The following is a 17,953-nucleotide window of genomic DNA, read 5'->3' as shown; positions in this document are numbered from 1 at the left end:
AGAGAGAGCGAGAGAGAGAGAGAGAGCGAGAGAGAGAGAGAGCGCGAGAGAGAGAGAGAGCGCGAGAGAGAGAGAGAGCGAGAGAGAGAGAGCGAGAGAGAGAGAGAGAGCGAGAGAGAGAGAGAGCGAGAGAGAGAGAGAGAGCGCGGAGAGAGAGAGAGAGCGCGAGAGAGAGCGCGAGAGAGAGCGCGAGAGAGAGCGCGAGAGAGAGAGCGCGAGAGAGAGCGCGAGAGAGAGCGCGAGAGAGAGAGAGAGGATGCCTTGAGCCTGCAGCTCCCCTTCTCTCCGAACAGCTCAGTTTATTATCATAGTCAGAAAAGAGCTGGTCCCCATCACCCTCTGTGTCACTGCCCAAAGCAGACAGGCTGAGCCCGAGAGAGAGAGAAAGAGAGCGAGACAGACAGACCACAGACAGGAGTGCAGTGAAGGAAGGACACTCACACAACACACAGAAATACACACAAAAAAGTCCATAACGTCCATATTGGATGTTAAAGTCCAGACTATTGATTCCAAGGCTGACAGCAAACGTTACAAAACAACATTCATTACAGTTGAGGCAGGAGGCAAATTGTGTGATTTTTCACACCTCACTCGGAGGTGCACAACTAATTTAGCTAATGGGAGGAGTGATACACCAACACCATGCACACTCACTCATTGAGGCTAGCGTCCCTCCTCATTGGAGTAAAGGAGCGCCCTGAGAGGCTCTCCTCCCTCAGAGAGTGGACGAAGCTGCTTGGGGACAAAGGGAAGGGACACACACATATAAACAGAAAGAAAGACAGGAGGAGAAAGAGGAAGCTACAGTGGAAGAACAAGGACATGGTGCAACAGAGCAAATCCAGACAGCACAGTGGTCCTGTGTATTACACCAAACCATCGACCACAACTTAGGCCAAGGTCACACAGGTTCATGTTTCTGAGGGTCTTTAGTCATCTTAACAAACACCTTCTTTGTACTTTCAACAAGAGTACAGAACACTAACATAACACAGATTTACAGTTGAAGTGGGAAGTTAACACACTTAGGTTGGAGTCATTAAAACTTGTTATCAAACTATAGTTTTGGCAAGTCGGTTAGGACATCTACTTTGTGCATGACAAGTAATTTTTCCAACAATTGTTTACAGACAGATTATTTCAGTTATAATTCACTGTATCACAATTCCAGTGGGTCAGAAGTTTACATACACAAAGTTGACTGTGCCTTTAAAGAGCTTGGAAAATTCCAGAAAATTATGTCATGGCTTTAGAAGCTTCTGATATGCTAATTGACATCATCTGAGTCGATTGGGGTACCTGTGGATTTATTTCAAGGCCTACCTTCAAACTCTGTGCTTCTTTGCTTGACATCATGAGGAAATAAAAAATAAATCAGCCAAGAAATCAGAAAAAAAATTGTAGACCTCCACAAGTCTGGTTCATTCTTGGGAGCAATTTCCAAACACCTGAAGGTACCACGTTCATCTGTATAAACAATAGCACGCAAGTATAAACACCATGGGACCATGCAGCCATCATGCCGTTCAGGAAGGAGACACGTTCTGTCTGCTAGAGATGAACGTACCTTGGTGTGAAAAGTGCAAATCAATCCCAGAACAGCAGCAAAGGACCTTGTGAAGATGCTGGAGGAAACAGGTACAAAAGTATCTATATCCACAGTAAAACGAGTCCTATATTGACATAACCTGAAAGGCCGCTCAGCAAGGAAAAAGCCACTGCTCCAAAACCACCATAAAAAAGCCAGACTAGGGTTTGCAACTGCACATGGGGACAAAGATCCTACTTTTTGGAGAAATGTCCTCTGGTCTGATGAAACAAAAATAGACCTGTTTGGCCATAATGACCAAAGTTATGTTTGGAGGAAAAAGGGGGAGGCTTGCAAGGAGAAGAACACCATCCCAACCGTGAAGCACAGGGGTGGCAGCATCATGTTGTGGGGTTGCTTTGCTGCAGGAGGGACTGGTGCACTTCACAAAATAGATGGCATCATGAGGGAGGGAAATTATGTAGATATATTGAAGCAACATCTCAAGACATCAGTCAGAAAGTTAAAGCTTGGTCACAAATGGGTTTTCCAAATGGACAATGACCCCAAGCACACTTCCAAAGTTCTGGCAAAATGGCTTGAGGACAATAAATAAATAAATAAAAAAGTGTGGGCGAGCAAGGAGGCCTACAAACCTGACAGTTATAACAGCTCTGTCAGGAGCAATGGGCCAAAATTCACCCAACTTATTGTGGGAAGCTTGTGGAAGGCTACCCAAAACATTTGACCCAAAATAAAAAGCAATGCTACCAAATACTAATAAAGTGTATGTAAACTTCTGACCCACTGGGAATGTGATGAAAGAAATAATTCTCTACTATTATTCTGACATTTCACATTCTTAAAATAAAGTGGTGATCCTAACTGACCTAAAACAGGGAATTTTTACTAGGATTAAAATGTCAGGAATTGTGAAAAACTGAGTTTAAATGTACTTGGCTAAGGTGTATGTAAATTTTCGACTTCAACTGTATATTTCAGATGACCTACTATAGATAGAACAGGGTTGTGTTCATCAGGCACCAAAATAGAAGAACTGACTGAAAGTTGCAAAATTCTTTGTTACAGTGCTACCTAATGATCACAGCCCTATATTTCCAACTACGAGTCACTGTAAATGAGCCCAACTCATTGAGTTTACAGTGAAGACATACTTACTCTTTCTGACTGTTTTTCTTGTTAGACAGACTGGGCCCTGACTTACTCTTAGTCAGGGGGACACTACTACTTCCATACGCAGCATGACAGGAGAGAGAGAACATTCAGTGAGCAGAGCCGCACTGCTCTACACAAATTACAGCAGGTTGGCTACAATACTTTGTCACAAAAATATCCTGCAGCACCACTTTTTCCAAATAGACCTAACCCCTCAGAGTTGATTAAAAACCCTGCATTTTAAGATTCTTAGATATACGGTTGCAACATTTGTCACGATACATTTTTATACTAATATTAATGACATGCATGTTTTACATTTATCACTAATGCATTACTCATCCTCACCAGCCATAGGTTTTCTGTGGTTTAGGCAGAGGGTCGTCAAAGAACGAGTCGCCCTCGTCTGCGTCCTCCTCCACCTCAAGACGCTTCTTCTGGCTCGCCACGGGGGCGTTGCCGTTGCTCCCGGACGTCTCACTGTGCCTCGACACCAAATGACCCTGACCTTTACCCTTTAGAGAGACGAAGTTCAGACTGGTGTCACTGTGGCTGACCTTCTCGCCCTGTGTGGGACCATACAGGAACAAGACAACAAAAATAGAAAAACACACATTTAAAGTTGCTTCTGTTTATTTGAGTGGGTTAGCTCGCATTTATTTGCAAATGGTAAGAAGACTTGAAGCGACAGGAAGAGTTAGTTGTGGCACTGAAATATTTGCGAGGAAATGTTGACAACTAACCCATTAGCTATGTTAGTCTTACCTACTATATCAACCATTAAGACAGTTGAGAGCTAACCCATTAGCTATGTTAGTCTTAGTAAACCATTAGTAAAACACATGCACACAGCACAGGCAAGAGATTTTCAAATCAAAACTGTCAACACTCATAATTCATTAGAATCAGATGATTTGGATGAGAAAGCACATTATAGAGGCTGTATCGCAGTAGTTAGAGCCCAGTTAAGAAGCAGATGAGTTGTTAAGCTGCGCTGAAGACCGCTGTCCCATCTTCCCTGTGCTAGTGGTGACACCAAACCAATTATACAACAGGTAGGTCTAATCCTGAATGCTGATTGGTTAAAAGCGCATTCCAGCCAGTGTTAAGAGAACTTCCCCTCGTTAAGTTGGTATGAGCATATTCTACACCAGGGTTGTGTTCATTAGTGCAAACCAAACAAAAACGAGTTCAGCTCGTCCCTCCCCCTTTCGGAACATTTTCTTCCATTTGGTGTCTAATGAACACAAACCTGTTCCCCACCTTGCAGTTTACCTTGGTGCCAGCCTTCTCCTCCTGTGCACTGTTCTTATGTCCTTTAAACCTGGGGATCTGTGTATGAGAACACCGCTATCAGCTTCCTCCCACATTTGCTGCCTCACTAACATGTTGGGTACTGGGTAGGCCCTAAAAGGAGGCTACATTTAGGGAAAATAAAATACAGTTTAGTCTACTGACCTCTTCATCCTTTTGAAAGCAAGTGTACATTTCTTTTTATCAGAGGCTTTGTTTTAACAATCAACATTCTCTTAAATGTTCATGTCATTTAGACCCTATGTTCACATCCTGGAAATACAGAGCTAGGTCTCTTGTTATGAGTTCATGTTACGTTAGGGCAAGTTCAGTAGAAATTAATTGATTCGCAAGTAAGCTGTTCACAAACAGGTATTAAAGGAATGCAATATTAATTAACAAAGTAAGAAAATAGTTATGCTATGAGAAACTATTTTATAGACAGAACTACAACACTAGAACATGCAGTGCACTATAGTTTGAATAGAGCCAACATACCTTACTCGCCGGTGAAGGGCTCATCTTCTCAACATATCGACTGGGATTGTGAATGACATCACTGGTGTCATGGGTGATCTGGAAGGGAAGGACCCTTATGACAATGTGTTGATTCACAGAAAGGAACGGTTCATACAAAGTTCAATCTACAATTTGATCTATAAAGGAATAGTAAAGGTGTCTTACCACACTTCGACACTGACTGAAGAAGCGCTTGTACAAGCCCAGAAACTCTTGGAAGTCACTAGCTACAGAAACATAGAGACAAAGCATCAGAGCAGATAAAAATGTTTCCCTCAGCTTTGTGTTGCCATACCTGTAACTATAGCAACCATTCATTAACAATATGTCACTTCCTCCAGAACACTTACTGGAGGCTTTGTCTCCAGCTCGGAGCTCATCGGTGACGAACCTCTCCAGCATGTTCCTGTTATTGGACACACAGACAACGACTTGTGTTAAAGCTGCAATATGTACGGGAGTTGCAGCGATGGGACAAGACTAACTACCAACTAGATATCACAAAATTGGGGAGAGAAAAAAAAAAAAAAAATGTTAATTATGGCGTAGCGATTTCTGCATAGTGCACCTTTAAGGAAAACTGGATGAACTGTGGATTCAGACCACAAGTAGCATTGTAGTACCAGCTTTGCAATCAGGGCAGGTTTCCCAGACCCAGATTATGTCTATTCCTGAATGACAAAGCATTTTCAATGGAAATGCATGCTCTTTTGTTTAATATTGGTCCAAGAATGTGGCACTCAGTGTTTTGTCTGCACAAACATACTTGTTGAAGTTGGGAAAAACATCTCCCAACAGAGCTTCCAAATCCTCTTTGCATATCCCATCAGTTCTGTCCTGTGAAGCAGATAGTTGAAACACAATAAGAGCCAGGATCTTGGAAGAATCTTGGACATTTAAACACCTCCACAAGACAGGCAATGGAGACTGTATGATCATATTTGAGCACACCTAAATTTTAAGACATGGCTTAACAATATTTGACTTAAAATTACCACCTTGTCATAACTGTCAAACTTCTGCCGAGCATCTGCTATTTGCCTGGGGGATAGTTCCTACAAAGACAAAAAGGCAGAACAATATCAGACAAAGCAATCGCTCTACATTTAAAGAGCCACTGACCACGCCGATTGGCATGTGTTTTCTATTACTCGTTAGAAAAATTTAATTTCAGTCTTGGAGGAGTGTTTCCTAAACAATTCCGCCACTGGTTAATGATGTTTTGTCCCTCATGAGACATGGTAACCTATTTCACTTCCTCAAAAGCCAAAGAATAACTAAGATAACTCAAGAAATCTGTAATAAATGTGTACATTTTCGCCAAGAATGTTTTAGTTGCACATTTATCTAAGGTGTTTGTTGCGGTATTTCTCAAGTAAAAGAATGTGCGACTTGTCTTATGTAAATAAAGTCTGGCTGATGGGCAGGTCTGTCTCACTGTCTATGCTATTGGATAGAGAGCAATCACAGCAACTGTTCACCCCCATGTTAGTGGGCAAATGGACATCGTCAAATCAAAACCCAACCTTCATTTACACGTTGCGACTCACGTATGTCCAATGTCCATTTTAGATGAGACTGACTTTATGATCAAATTTCCACTTTGCAGTCAATTTTGACACTAATATATTTTTGACACATATCGATGCCACAGAGGTCGTTTTCAAAGGAATTTGTTGCTTTTTAAAAAGGCAGCCTCTTGGGGAAAACAAACTAACTTGTGAGCATGAGATTCATATCTACATAACCTGATTCAAACTGTCCTTTGTGGTGTTATATGCTAGTACTACATGTGCACCTTTGTGGCCCACAGACTAGCCACGTGAGCTCATTCTGATGATTTGAGCAGAGTATGAAACATGACTGGAAGAAAGTAGGACAAACTTGTTATGTCAGAAACTCGATGATCAACAGGAAAACCATTTGCTCTCAATCATCTGTCGACCTTTCAAGCACAATTCATTCTTATGATCCAGATAATATTAGCATTTGTTAGTCATATCTGCATTTGGTAGTCAATGACAACCATGAGAAATACTAAGTTTATTTCCTCTCCAGGCAGCTCAGGTCTATGATTACATCTGTGCGTTCATGTTGTAGGCCAGTGACGGGCAACTGGTGGCCCGTGGGCCACCCCCGTTTTGTAGGCCCGTGGCTCAAATAAGAACTCAGTCTGGGTCTCAACTTACTGTTTAAAGTTAGAATAGTAAAATACAATTTCTACATTTGGTTGTGCATCAGCAGTTTCTCTTGTTATGTCAGTCACTCAATTAGCCAGGGTAGCTAACATTTTTAGATTGGTAAATGAGTCTAGCCAGCTATCTAGTAATCATGGTCGAATTACCGACCGGGGTCCCCCATTGATTTTGTTAGTCACTCTCACTCAGATATCATATTAAAAACTGCAAACATTTCTCTCAGCCCCATGGCAAAATGAGCAAAATTGAATGAAATTAGTTATAACATTTCTAAATCTTCTCTCCACCCCATGGCAAAATGTGAAAACTTGTTTTAAAAAGGCAAAGTGTTCTCTAAACACCATGGCAAAATCTGTATAATTGCAGGAAATTCTCTCTCTGCTGTCAAGAGGGGACCGCTAAAATGTTTGATGTACAGTACCAGTCAAAAGTTTGGCCACCTACTTATTCAAGGGTTTTTCCTTTATTTGTACTATTTTCTACATTTTCAAAACTATGAAATAACATATAGTAGCCACCCTTTGCCTTGATGACAGCTTTGCACACTCTTGGAATTATCTCAACCAGCTTCATGAGGAATGCTTTTCCAACCATCTTGAAGGAGTTACTACATATGCTGAGCATGCTGGCTGCTTTTCCTTTACTCTGCGGTCCAACTTATCCCAAATCATCTCAATTGGGTTGAGGTCGGGTGATTGTGGGGGCCAGGTCATCTGATGCATCACTCTCCTTCTTGGTCAAATAGCCCTTACACAGCCTGGAGGTGTGTTTTGGGTCATTGTCATGTTGAAAAACAAATGATAGTCCCAATAAGACCAAACCAGATGGGATGGTGTATCGCTGCAGAATGCTGTAGTAGCCATGCTGGTTAAGTGTGCCTTGAATTCTAAATAAATTACCGACAGTGTCACCAGCAAAGCACCCCCACACCACCTCCTCCATGCTTCACGGTGGGAACCACACATGCAGAGATCATCCGCCCACCTACTCTGCGTCTCACAAAGACACGGCGGTTGGAACCAAAAATCTCAAATTTGGACTCATCAGACCAAAGGACAGATTTCCACCGGTCTAATGTCCATTACTCGTGTTTCTTGGCCCAAGCAAGTCTCTTCTTATTGGTGTCCTTTAGTAGTGGTTTCTTTGCAGCAATTCAACCATGAAGGCCTGATTCACACAGTCTCCTATGAACAGTTGATTTTGAGATGTGTCTGTTACTTGAACTCTGAAGAATTTATTTGGGCTGCAATTTCTGAGGCTTGTAACTCTAATGAACTTATCCTATGCAGCAGAGGTAACTCTGGGTCTTCCGGTCCTCAAGAGAGCCAGTTTCATCATAGTGCTTCATGGTTTTTGCGACTGCACTTGAAGAAACTTTTGAAGCTGTTGAAATTTTCCGGATTGACTGATCTTAATGTCTTAAAGTAATGGACTGTCGATTCTCTTTGCTTATTTGAGCTGTTCTTGACATAATATGGACTCGGTAAGCTGCTCTGACAGCTGATGTTTAAAGTTAGAGAGGGAGATAAGACTCCAGCTTCACTGATTTTTGCAATTCGTTCCAGTCATTGGCAGCAGAGAACTGGAAGGAAAGGTGGCCAAAGGAAGTGTTGGCTTTGGGGATGACCAGTGAAATATACGTGCTGGAGCACGTGCTACGGGAGGGTGCTGCTATGGTGACCAGTGAGCTGAGATAAGGCGGGGTTTTACCTAGCAAAAACGTATAGATGACCTGGAGCCAGTGGGTTTGGCGACGAATATGTAGTGAGGGCCAGCCAATGAGAGCATACAGGTCGCAGTGGTGGGTAGTATATGGGGCTTTGGTGACAAAACAGATGGCACTGTGATAGACTACATCCAATTTGCTGAGTAGAGTGTTGAGTGAAGTGAAGGATCGGTAGGATAGTCAGTTTTACGAGGGTATGTTTGGCAGCATGAGTGAAGGAGGCTTTGTTGCGAAATAGGAAGCAGATTCTATATTTAATTTTGGATTGGAGATGCTTAATATGAGTCTGGAAGGAGAGTTTACAGTCTAACCAGACACTGAGGTATTTGAAGTTGTCCATATATTCGAAGTCAGAACCATCCAGAGCAGTGATGCTAGTCGGGTGGGCGGGTGCGGGCAACAATCAGTTGAAAAGCATGCACTTAGTTTTACTAGCATTTAAAAGCAGTTGGAGGCCACGGAAGGAGTGTTGTATGGCATTGAAGCTCGTCTGGAGGTTTGTTAGCACAGTGTCCAAAGAAGGGCCAGAAGTATACAGAATGGTGTCGTCTGCATACAGGTGGATCAGAGAATCACCAGCAGCAAGAGCGACATCATTGATGTATACAGAGAAAAGAGTCAGCCCGAGAATTGAACCCTGTGGCACCCCCATAGAGACTGCCAGAGGTCCGGACGACAGGCCCTCCGATTTGACACACTGAACTCTATCTGAGAAGTAGTTGGTGAACCAGGCGAGGTAGTCATTTGAGAATCCAAGGCTATTGAGTCTGTCGATGAGAATGTGGTGATTGACAGAGTCGAAAGTCTTGGCCAGGTCGATGAAGACGGCTGCACAGTACTGTCTTTCATCGATGACGGTTATATCGTTTAGGACCTTGAGCGTGGCTGAGGTGCACCCATGACCAGCTCAGAAACCAGATTGCATAGTGGAGAAGGTACCGTGGGATTCAAAATGGTCAGTGATCTGTTTGTTAACTTGGCTTACAAAGATTTTAGAAAGGCAGGGCAGGATGGATATAGGTCTAACAGTTTGGGTCTAGAGTGTCTCCACCTTTGAAGAGGGGGATGACCGCGGCAGCTTTCCAAACTTTGGGGATCCCAGACGATACGAAAGAGGTTGAACAGGCTAGTAATAGGGGTTGCAACAATTTCGGCGGTAATTTTAGAAAGAGTTGTGTTTACCACTGTTTTGGTTATTATATGATTGCATGTGTTATTTCACAGTTTTGATGCCTTCACTATTATTATACAATGTAGAAAATAGTACAAATAAAGAAAAACCCTTGAATGAGTAGGTGTCCAAACTTTTGACTGGTACTGTACAGGTAGATGTAAATGTACCCTGGTGAGTGGGCGAGTGAGAAGGTAGACAAATGTGGCTTTACCCCCCTTACATCAGATAACAGAAGGCCAGAGCAGCGAAAGCAGAGGGAGTACAGAGCAGGAAAGCAGTCCATTATAACCACAAGCTGGACACTCCATTAAGATGAAACAAAACACTTAACAGGAGGTGAAGGATAGCCATTTAAGAGCACAATCAAATCAGCGAGGCTTCGGGTTTTGACAACTGCTAATGTCAGAGTCTCTTTGGAGAGCAAAGGAATACGCTAATGTATGTGAATGAATAAATGTATGTAAAATGGTAAGCCCTGTGTACTGGTGTGTCTTTACCGCTGAGAAGATGGAGGCCTTCTCCCTGTGTCTGCCTCTCTTGACAAGCTCAAGCAGCAGAGGAGTGGTCCTATTCATATCGGTCTCAGTGATACCCAGATCACGGGACACCTGCTCACGGCTGCCCAGGCCATTTAGCTGAAAATAACACACACACACAGTGAATGCAGCACTGACATTTCCAAGTATTATATTTGTCTAAATGTCCAGCCAGCCCCATCCACTGGGAGTAAAACACCCACTGAGTTGATCTCTGGCTGGAAGACAGCAAGCGTGAAGTCTATGTGGAACACCTGCAGGAAGTCTATGATAAGGCTGGCCACCAGGCATCCTACAAAGGGAAAGATATGATTAGCCTCATGAAAAAAATGAGTAATTGTAAGGTATGTTGATTATGGGATGAGCAGATTATGACAATCATGGTGGATAATAAAACCCTGACTTACCATCCTGTGTATTAAGACATTTCTTCAAGTTTTCATTGACAAGTGGAGTTTTATTCTGTGGGGTGAAGTGAATGAGAGTGAAGCAAAGGTTATGCAGAAGTGGATAAATCATATGCTTTAGACACATCCATAAAATTAAAAGTCATTATTAAAGAGAAGCAATAAGTAGCCCGAAGCTATCAGGATTTTTTGAATATCCTCCCAAGTCAGCTAGTTATCTATCTTACCTCCACTCTAGCTTGTTCATCCATGGCCAGGAAGACAGCAGCGCGCATTTCTGCCTGCAAAATACCACAACACCAAAAAGAGGGTGTTGGCCAAAGCAAGTGGGCCGCATAAACTAGTTAGCTATACACTAGATAGGTAACTAAGTACCTAAATATGTATACTTATGAGTTAGCTAGCTGACTAGCAGTTGGTCATCCAAAGTTAGAAGCTAGCTAGCCCGCTGTGAAGCCAGATAACGTTACCAATGTGCTAGCTATGTAGCTATTGCCAAATTTTAACGTTAGCTGTGTTACAGCAACATTCTCAATCTTTGAACTGTCCTTTCGACATAGATTTACACGTTATGTAGCTACGTACCTTTAGTTTATTCAACACCCCATTGTTTTCTAAGGTTTGGATCAAAAGACCCCGCAACTCACTGTCGTCCTCCGTTGCAGACATCTTTCTTTCAGCTGACAACCAAAACAAACGCTGAGGACAGGGCAACTATCTGATACTTCAGCAACACCGATTCCAGGAAAAAGGAACCGGCAAATCCAGCGCCTGTTCCTTGCACGAGCTAAACTGCGGAGACGTGCATATCTTTAGCGCCACAATGACTCTGAGTCATTGAGAAATATGACTGAATTGAAATGTCCATCAGATCTTTTGATTGAAGTTGCTGTTGATTTGCTGACCTGTCTCATGTGTCAAGGTGCAATACCTACTAGGCTACACTGTCCTAACGTTTGAGTACTTTTTTTGTGGGTGGTTTGGGAATGGTTGGTCGTGACATTTGTTCCATAGTGTTCTCTCTCAGTTGTGTGCCTTTACAATAACATTGTTTTATTAAAATGTAACCTGTATTTAACTAACCAAGTCAGTTAAGAACAAACTCTTATTTACAATGACTGCCTACCCCGGCTAAACGCTGTGTGCACACCAGCGCAAACGACGCTGGGCCAATTGTGCGCCGCCCTATGGGACTCCCAATCACGGTCGGATGTGATACAGCCTCGAATCGAACCAGGGACTGTAATGACGCCTCTTGCACTGAGATGCAGTGTCTATTTACACCACTGCGCCCCTCGGGGAGCCCACGCCGTTTAGATCTTTGCTTATCAAAAAGATGCACGTCAAATAACGCTATTCGACGCTCAAATAAGATTTTCATTTGACACGTCAAATAGCAATTGTATTATATACTGCTCAAAAAAATAAAGGGAACACTTAAACAACACATCCTAGATCTGAATGAATGAAATAATCTTATTAAATACTTTTTTCTTTACATAGTTGAATGTGCTGACAACAAAATCACACAAAAATAATCAATAGAAATCCAATTTATCAACCCATGGAGGTCTGGATTTGGAGTCACACCCAAAATTAAAGTGGAAAACCACACTACAGGCTGATCCAACTTTGATGTAATGTCCTTCAAACAAGTCAAAATGAGGCTTAGTAGTGTGTGTGGCCTCCACGTGCCTGTATGACCTCCCTACAACGCCTGGGCATGCTCCTGATGAGGTGGTGGATGGTCTCCTGAGGGATCTCCTCCCAGACCTGGACTAAAGCATCCGCCAACCCCTGGACAGTCTGTGGTGCAACGTGGCGTTGGTGGATGGAGCGAGACATGATGTCCCAGATGTGCTCAATTGGATTCAGGTCTGGGGAACAGGCGGGCCAGTCCATAGCATAAATGCCTTCCTCTTGCAGGAACTGCTGACACACTCCAGCCACATGAGGTCTAGCATTGTCTTGCATTAGGAGGAACCCAGGGCCAACCGCACCAGCATATGGTCTCACAAGGGGTCTGAGGATCTCATCTCGGTACCTAATGGCAGTCAGGCTACCTCTGGCGAGCACATGGAGGGCTGTGCGGCCCCCAAAGAAATGCCACCCCACACCATGACTGACCCACCGCCAAACCGGTCATGCTGGAGGATGTTGCAGGCAGCAGAACGTTCTCCACGGCGTCTCCAGACTCTGTCACGTCTGTCACGTGCTCAGTGTGAACCTGCTTTCATCTGTGAAGAGCACAGGGTGCCAGTGGCGAATTTGCCAATCTTGGTGTTCTCTTTGAGCAGACACATGCACATTTGTGGCCTGCTGGAGGTCATTTTGCAGGGCTCTGGCAGTGCTCCTCCTGCTCCTCCTTGCACAAAGGCGGAGGTAGCGGTCCTGCTGCTGGGTTGTTGCCCTCCTACGGCCTCCTCCACGTCTCCTGATGTACTGGCCTGTCTCCTGGTAGCGCCTCCATGCTCTGCACATTACGCTGACAGACACAGCAAACCTTCTTGCCACAGCTCGCATTGATGTGCCATCCTAGAAGAGCTGCACTACCTGAGCCACTTGGGTGGGTTGTAGACTCCGTCTCATGCTACCACTAGAGTGAAAGCACCGCCAGCATTAAAAAGTGACCAAATCATCAGCCAGGAAGCATAGGAACTGAGAAGTGGTCTGTGGTCCCACCTGCAGAACCACTCCTTTATTGGGGGTGTCTTGCTAATTGCCTATAATTTCCACCTGTTGTCTATTCCATTTGCACAACAGCATGTGAAATGTATTGTCAATCAGTGTTGCTTCCTAAGTGGACAGTTTGATTTCACAGAAGTGTGATTGACTTGGAGTTACATTGTGTTGTTTAAGTGGTCCCTTTATTTTTTTGAGCAGTGTATAATGTTGTGTGTGCTGAATTTGCACGTGGAAGCCAAGCGCCACCATTACGATCACTGTCAAAGCTGTACAATACTCCATTGGTAATAAGGCATTATTTGTTCGACCGAATGGGATAACGTCTGTGTGAGCGTTTGAAATTAGATCAGGATCAAACGAGCAGGATACCTTTTTTTTGCAAATATCTTTGACACAGATGTTATTAGCAAATTCTGGGGTGTCTAGCCAGCTTTAGCTTGGTACCTAGCTAGCACCAATGCAACCAGCCTGAATACAGTGAACAGTAGAAACGGCAGTCATGTTCAATATTCTTAGCAATGATTTAGGAATCTATGTGAGTAAGTATTCGCTAGGTAGCCACTTGTTGTTCTCCTATTGAAATAACTAGCTAGCCAGCTACTTAACCCTGTTGCCCAAAACTACATTTATAAGGAGCCAGCTAGCGTCATCTGGCTACTATGGCTTGACCGGACCGGGTTATGTGTTGTGAAGCTAGCCACAATAAGGATTAGCCAGAATAGTGGAATTTGCTGTTCGCCTTCAAAATAAAAATCCATCTTTGAAAGTAACGCAGAAAGTTCTAATTGGTGGAATCATGCCATTTTTTAGACGAGGTAATGTTAAACATTAATGGAGTGTTGGAATGTGGAGCAATGAAATGGGGTATCAGTCTACGCGTTGACACCCAGAGAACACAACTGTGAAGTGTTTACGCAAATATTAGCTCTTATTGCGGGACTTTGACGGTGGGAAATCACCTCCCCAGTCAGCCTATTGTGCGTATTGACGTTCATATTGCACTGTACAGCTTTACCTAATGATTGGGGATCAAGGAAATACACAAAGTAGGTTGACTGGTACAATGAATGTGGCTCAATTCACAGTGGTTTCAGAGTCCTGCAATAAGGCATGATTCCACAATTTATATTATTTGCATGACTTTCATTGAGAGACGTTTATTTTAAAGGCAAACCGCAAATTCCACTATTGTGGCTAATCCTTTTTGTGCCCAGCTTCACATAACTTGCAGCTGCATGCACCGTCTGATCAAGTCAGGTAAGTGACTCTGCACCAATGCTCCCTGACTAAGCTATTTCTCTTCTCATACTGTATGTCTTCAACAATGTTTGAGGCATCATTTTAGGAAACAGTACAAGTTAGTGTTGCAACACAAGTTTTATTCAGAGTAAGAGATGTTAACACCAGCATGATAAAAATCGTACAAACGTCACAATTTCAAATGAAATATCATAGCAACTTGTGATTTTAAACATACAACAAAAATTATAGATCAACAAAAATCATGCCATGTGGTACCAAAATTAAGTTGGAAAGTTTGCAAGAGGGGACAGGGGAAAGGAGAGAAGGAAATACATTTTGTATAAAATCATTTTCATCAAAGCATTACTCAAAATAAATTATAATTGTAGCAGTTTAATAAATTCATGAATTCCCAAATATTCATACGAAAATTATTCTGCATTCTAGCATGTGACATGTTAGTGTTCTGTATGTAAATAATTACAGATAAACTTTAACATTTGATATTACAGTATGAACTGACTGTTGGTGAGCAGCAGATTTGTGCTTAAAATTCCGGTTTCCTTTGTATCAGTAAGCATAATTGACTGAAGAAAAATAGTAGAAGCTGTCGATCCATCTAAAGCTTTGCTATATTGGCAATAAGCTGCTGACACAAAGCTTTAGACACGGACATGAGTAGTCATATGGAATGTGGACCTCTAGTCTAGTAGAAGTCCACATTCTACCTGTGAGATCAGGTCAATGACTATAGCACCCTCAGGTTGACTATCAAAAAGGGATGTCTGAAGTGAACTTGACTCACGGAGCTCTGTCTCGTGGACTCCACAGACTAACTTACTTCCACATAGGTCTTACGTGAATCATTCTCTCTATTTACCCATATTCATACTCACATGAAGTGTATGAACGATAAACTGGATTAAGAATACATTTATAATCCATTAGTAGAGTCATCTTCAGCAGGAGCAAGTCACATGGTTATGACAATTTGTAGAGGAAATGTAATTAGTAATAAGTACATACTATGTAAGGGTAGGTTACTGCAGTTGGCTGATGTTTAAAAGATAACGGCATTATAGGGGGCTGACATTGACACTTACATTGCATTATAATGGTGTTTTTAAAGGTCCAATTCAGCTGTTTTTATCTCAATATCAAATCTTTTCTGGGCAACAAGTAGGTTACTGTGATTGTTTTCAATTAAAATGGTCAAAAATAAACAAAAATAGCTTCTCAGCAAAGAGCAATTTCTCAAGCAATAATTTTTCTTGGACTGTCTGAGAGTGGTCTGAGTGGGGAAGGGAAAACTGAAAACTAGCTGTTTTTGGCAGAGAGATTTGGAACTCGCTTTCTTTTAACTTTTAACTAATTTACGGCCAAAACTCCATCCCACCAAAACAGGCAGAAATTTCAGGCGGTCTTTTAAAACAGCTCTTACACAAAAAGGGCATTATCATAAATTTCACAATTTCACAGTATTATTCCAAACTCATTGTGCGGAAATATATATGAAACACAGAAAAATCATTTTTTTGACTGCATTGGGCCTTTGAATACATTTATTAAGGGTGTCTCCTAGAAAGTGGTTGCAATTTACTCATGAAGTTGTCATCAATCATAGAAGCAATAATAAATCATGGACCACCATTACCAATATCACCGTTGTTGGTTAGCATTCTTTGCTGTTATAATGGATATCAATAACATCTTTTTTTTTTACCAATATATCCACTTTTAGGACTGAATCAAAGAGCAGTCTTTATCTCATGTAATGTGTTGTGGCTCAGACACATAGATGCATGATCGCAAAGACATTTCAACTGAACAAGTGCAATAATATACTATGATTAATGAAGGACGTTGACCCTGTAAGTCGAGCGCATCAATCAGTCTTTATAAAGATAACTTTTCTACAAAACCTCTGACCATCAATTTGAGCTTTCAAGTACCTCTTTAAGTTTCAATCAAAACATCAAAACATGGAAACAAAGGTGTCCCTGTGCAAAATGTAACATGAAAAGAACGAAACTCATTAACTCATCCATCGTTCATTTTGGAACTGATCTCCCCATGTTGAATTCCTAAAACATGATTGTATTAAAAGATTTATACAAAACTTAATACATTTACATTGTTAGTAAAAAGATTTTAATCAGCTATAATTTCATTTATAAGAAATTGCATATACCCAAACCTTTTCTATATAGATTGCATCCCATATCTAAACAAGTGATGTAATCATTGTTATACCAATATTGCTGATAAGTGGTCCTACTAAGTATTCAATAGAATTAAAATAAATTAGTAATGCTAGATTGTCTCCTTTATATTTTCCATAGCCATTGGTCGTTGGACATCTCGCTCTGTGTTTTTAACAACACAGATTACTAAGACTTTTTATTTCTAACTAAATGAAGTATAGTCATTCTAGGTTATGGGAGTTGCACCAGTTAGTAGTTTCCGTGTCATGATGTTTAAAATGTGTCATATTTATACATGGTTTCTTCTTAAACTTGATTTAAACACAGACATTATTATTAGTGTTCACACAGACCACTGAAGACAAAGAGTTTTTCAAACATTGTTACAAAAATCAATACATTTACATCCATTAAACAATCTTCACACCAAAGGTCATTTTTGTTTTCTATGACATACTTAGAGAAAAGCTTATCTAAAAATGATTGGTCCTCACATTGCCCTCATCTGGCTACCCACCCGTGGCACTCAGTTTTGATTGGTCCTCACATTTCTCTCATCTGGCTCTCCACCGTGGCGCTCAGTTTTGTCCTTTTTATCAATATCGTTAAAATAATGAATGATACAAGCTTACAATTAATAAATACATATACACTAAAATGTGCATACATTAGCAGCTATAAACAGTACATCACATTATATTAGGTCATATGAAAATGTACAAAACGTGAATGTTCTTTGAAACTTTTGCCATTGGGAACTATTTTTAAAGCAAGGCAAAAAACCCATTACAATGGAGCTCAGAGCATTACAGCATAATGAATAAAAGAAATACTACGGTAAATTACAGCAGCAACAATCATAATCCATTCTCTCTTTTGACTTTTATTTGTTGCTTTAATATCATTTGATTTGACCTCAGACCGGGCCTGTTGGCCAGAAGATAGGCTACTACACTTGGATGCCTTGCACTGCTTGTTTGATGTTCTCCAATAGTTCCTTGTTCTCTGGACTCTGGTATTGGTCTTGATGGGTGTACATGTCTGTCAGAGTACTCACATAAGTGTCAAAGTTTTGTTCATTCATTGGCTCCTGTGAGGGGAAAAAATACCAATAAGGACAATGGTACATAGTGTATGTTCAGCAGTCAGATTTACTATGGTGTCATTGTGATGATCAATTCATTTTGTTTTCAGAGAGAATGGAGAGGAGGGAAATAAAAATTGGTCAGGGAAGGACATTGACAGCTGCGAACATTGTCAAA

At 41.6% G+C, this 17,953-nt stretch overlaps 2 protein-coding genes and 1 pseudogene across 14 annotated transcripts in view; 1 reads left to right on the top strand and 2 right to left on the bottom strand.

The window, feature by feature from the left end:
* The window catches only part of LOC106608145 (centrosomal protein 43-like), a 24,144-nt gene extending 12,404 nt beyond the window's left edge, over positions 1-11,740 (bottom strand). For 2 of the 13 annotated variants that reach the window (XR_006770334.1, XM_045721055.1), the window contains exons 1-14: positions 11,146-11,740; positions 10,788-10,841; positions 10,561-10,615; positions 10,357-10,445; positions 10,115-10,252; positions 5,518-5,574; positions 5,286-5,356; positions 4,870-4,925; positions 4,685-4,746; positions 4,499-4,576; positions 3,983-4,039; positions 3,056-3,273; positions 2,711-2,776; positions 658-735 (exon numbers count right to left, since the gene is read on the bottom strand). Coding sequence is in view for 8 of the 13 variants with exons in the window: in XM_045721055.1 (XP_045577011.1) it covers positions 658-735; positions 2,711-2,776; positions 3,056-3,273; positions 3,983-4,039; positions 4,499-4,576; positions 4,685-4,746; positions 4,870-4,925; positions 5,286-5,356; positions 5,518-5,574; positions 10,115-10,252; positions 10,357-10,445; positions 10,561-10,615; positions 10,788-10,841; positions 11,146-11,229 (1,163 nt within the window). In the remaining 5 variants the exon portion in view is untranslated. Of the gene's footprint in view, positions 1-657; positions 736-2,710; positions 2,777-3,055; positions 3,274-3,982; positions 4,126-4,498; positions 4,577-4,684; positions 4,747-4,869; positions 4,926-5,285; positions 5,357-5,517; positions 5,575-10,114; positions 10,253-10,356; positions 10,446-10,560; positions 10,616-10,787; positions 10,842-11,145 lie in introns of all 13 variants that reach the window. The other 11 variants (XR_001329397.2, XR_001329398.2, XM_045721050.1 and 8 more) reach the window with 10 other exon arrangements.
* LOC106608148 (disks large-associated protein 2-like) overlaps positions 1-17,953 on the top strand; it is a 777,756-nt gene that overhangs the window by 383,191 nt on the left and 376,612 nt on the right.
* LOC123743499 (myelin transcription factor 1-like protein) overlaps positions 14,604-17,953 on the bottom strand; it is a 136,913-nt pseudogene continuing 133,563 nt past the window's right edge.

The sequence above is a fragment of the Salmo salar genome, chromosome ssa06, assembly GCF_905237065.1.
Source record: "Salmo salar chromosome ssa06, Ssal_v3.1, whole genome shotgun sequence".
NCBI classification, from domain to species: Eukaryota; Metazoa; Chordata; class Actinopteri; order Salmoniformes; family Salmonidae; genus Salmo; species Salmo salar.
This window is presented reverse-complemented; position numbering and strand designations above follow the sequence as displayed.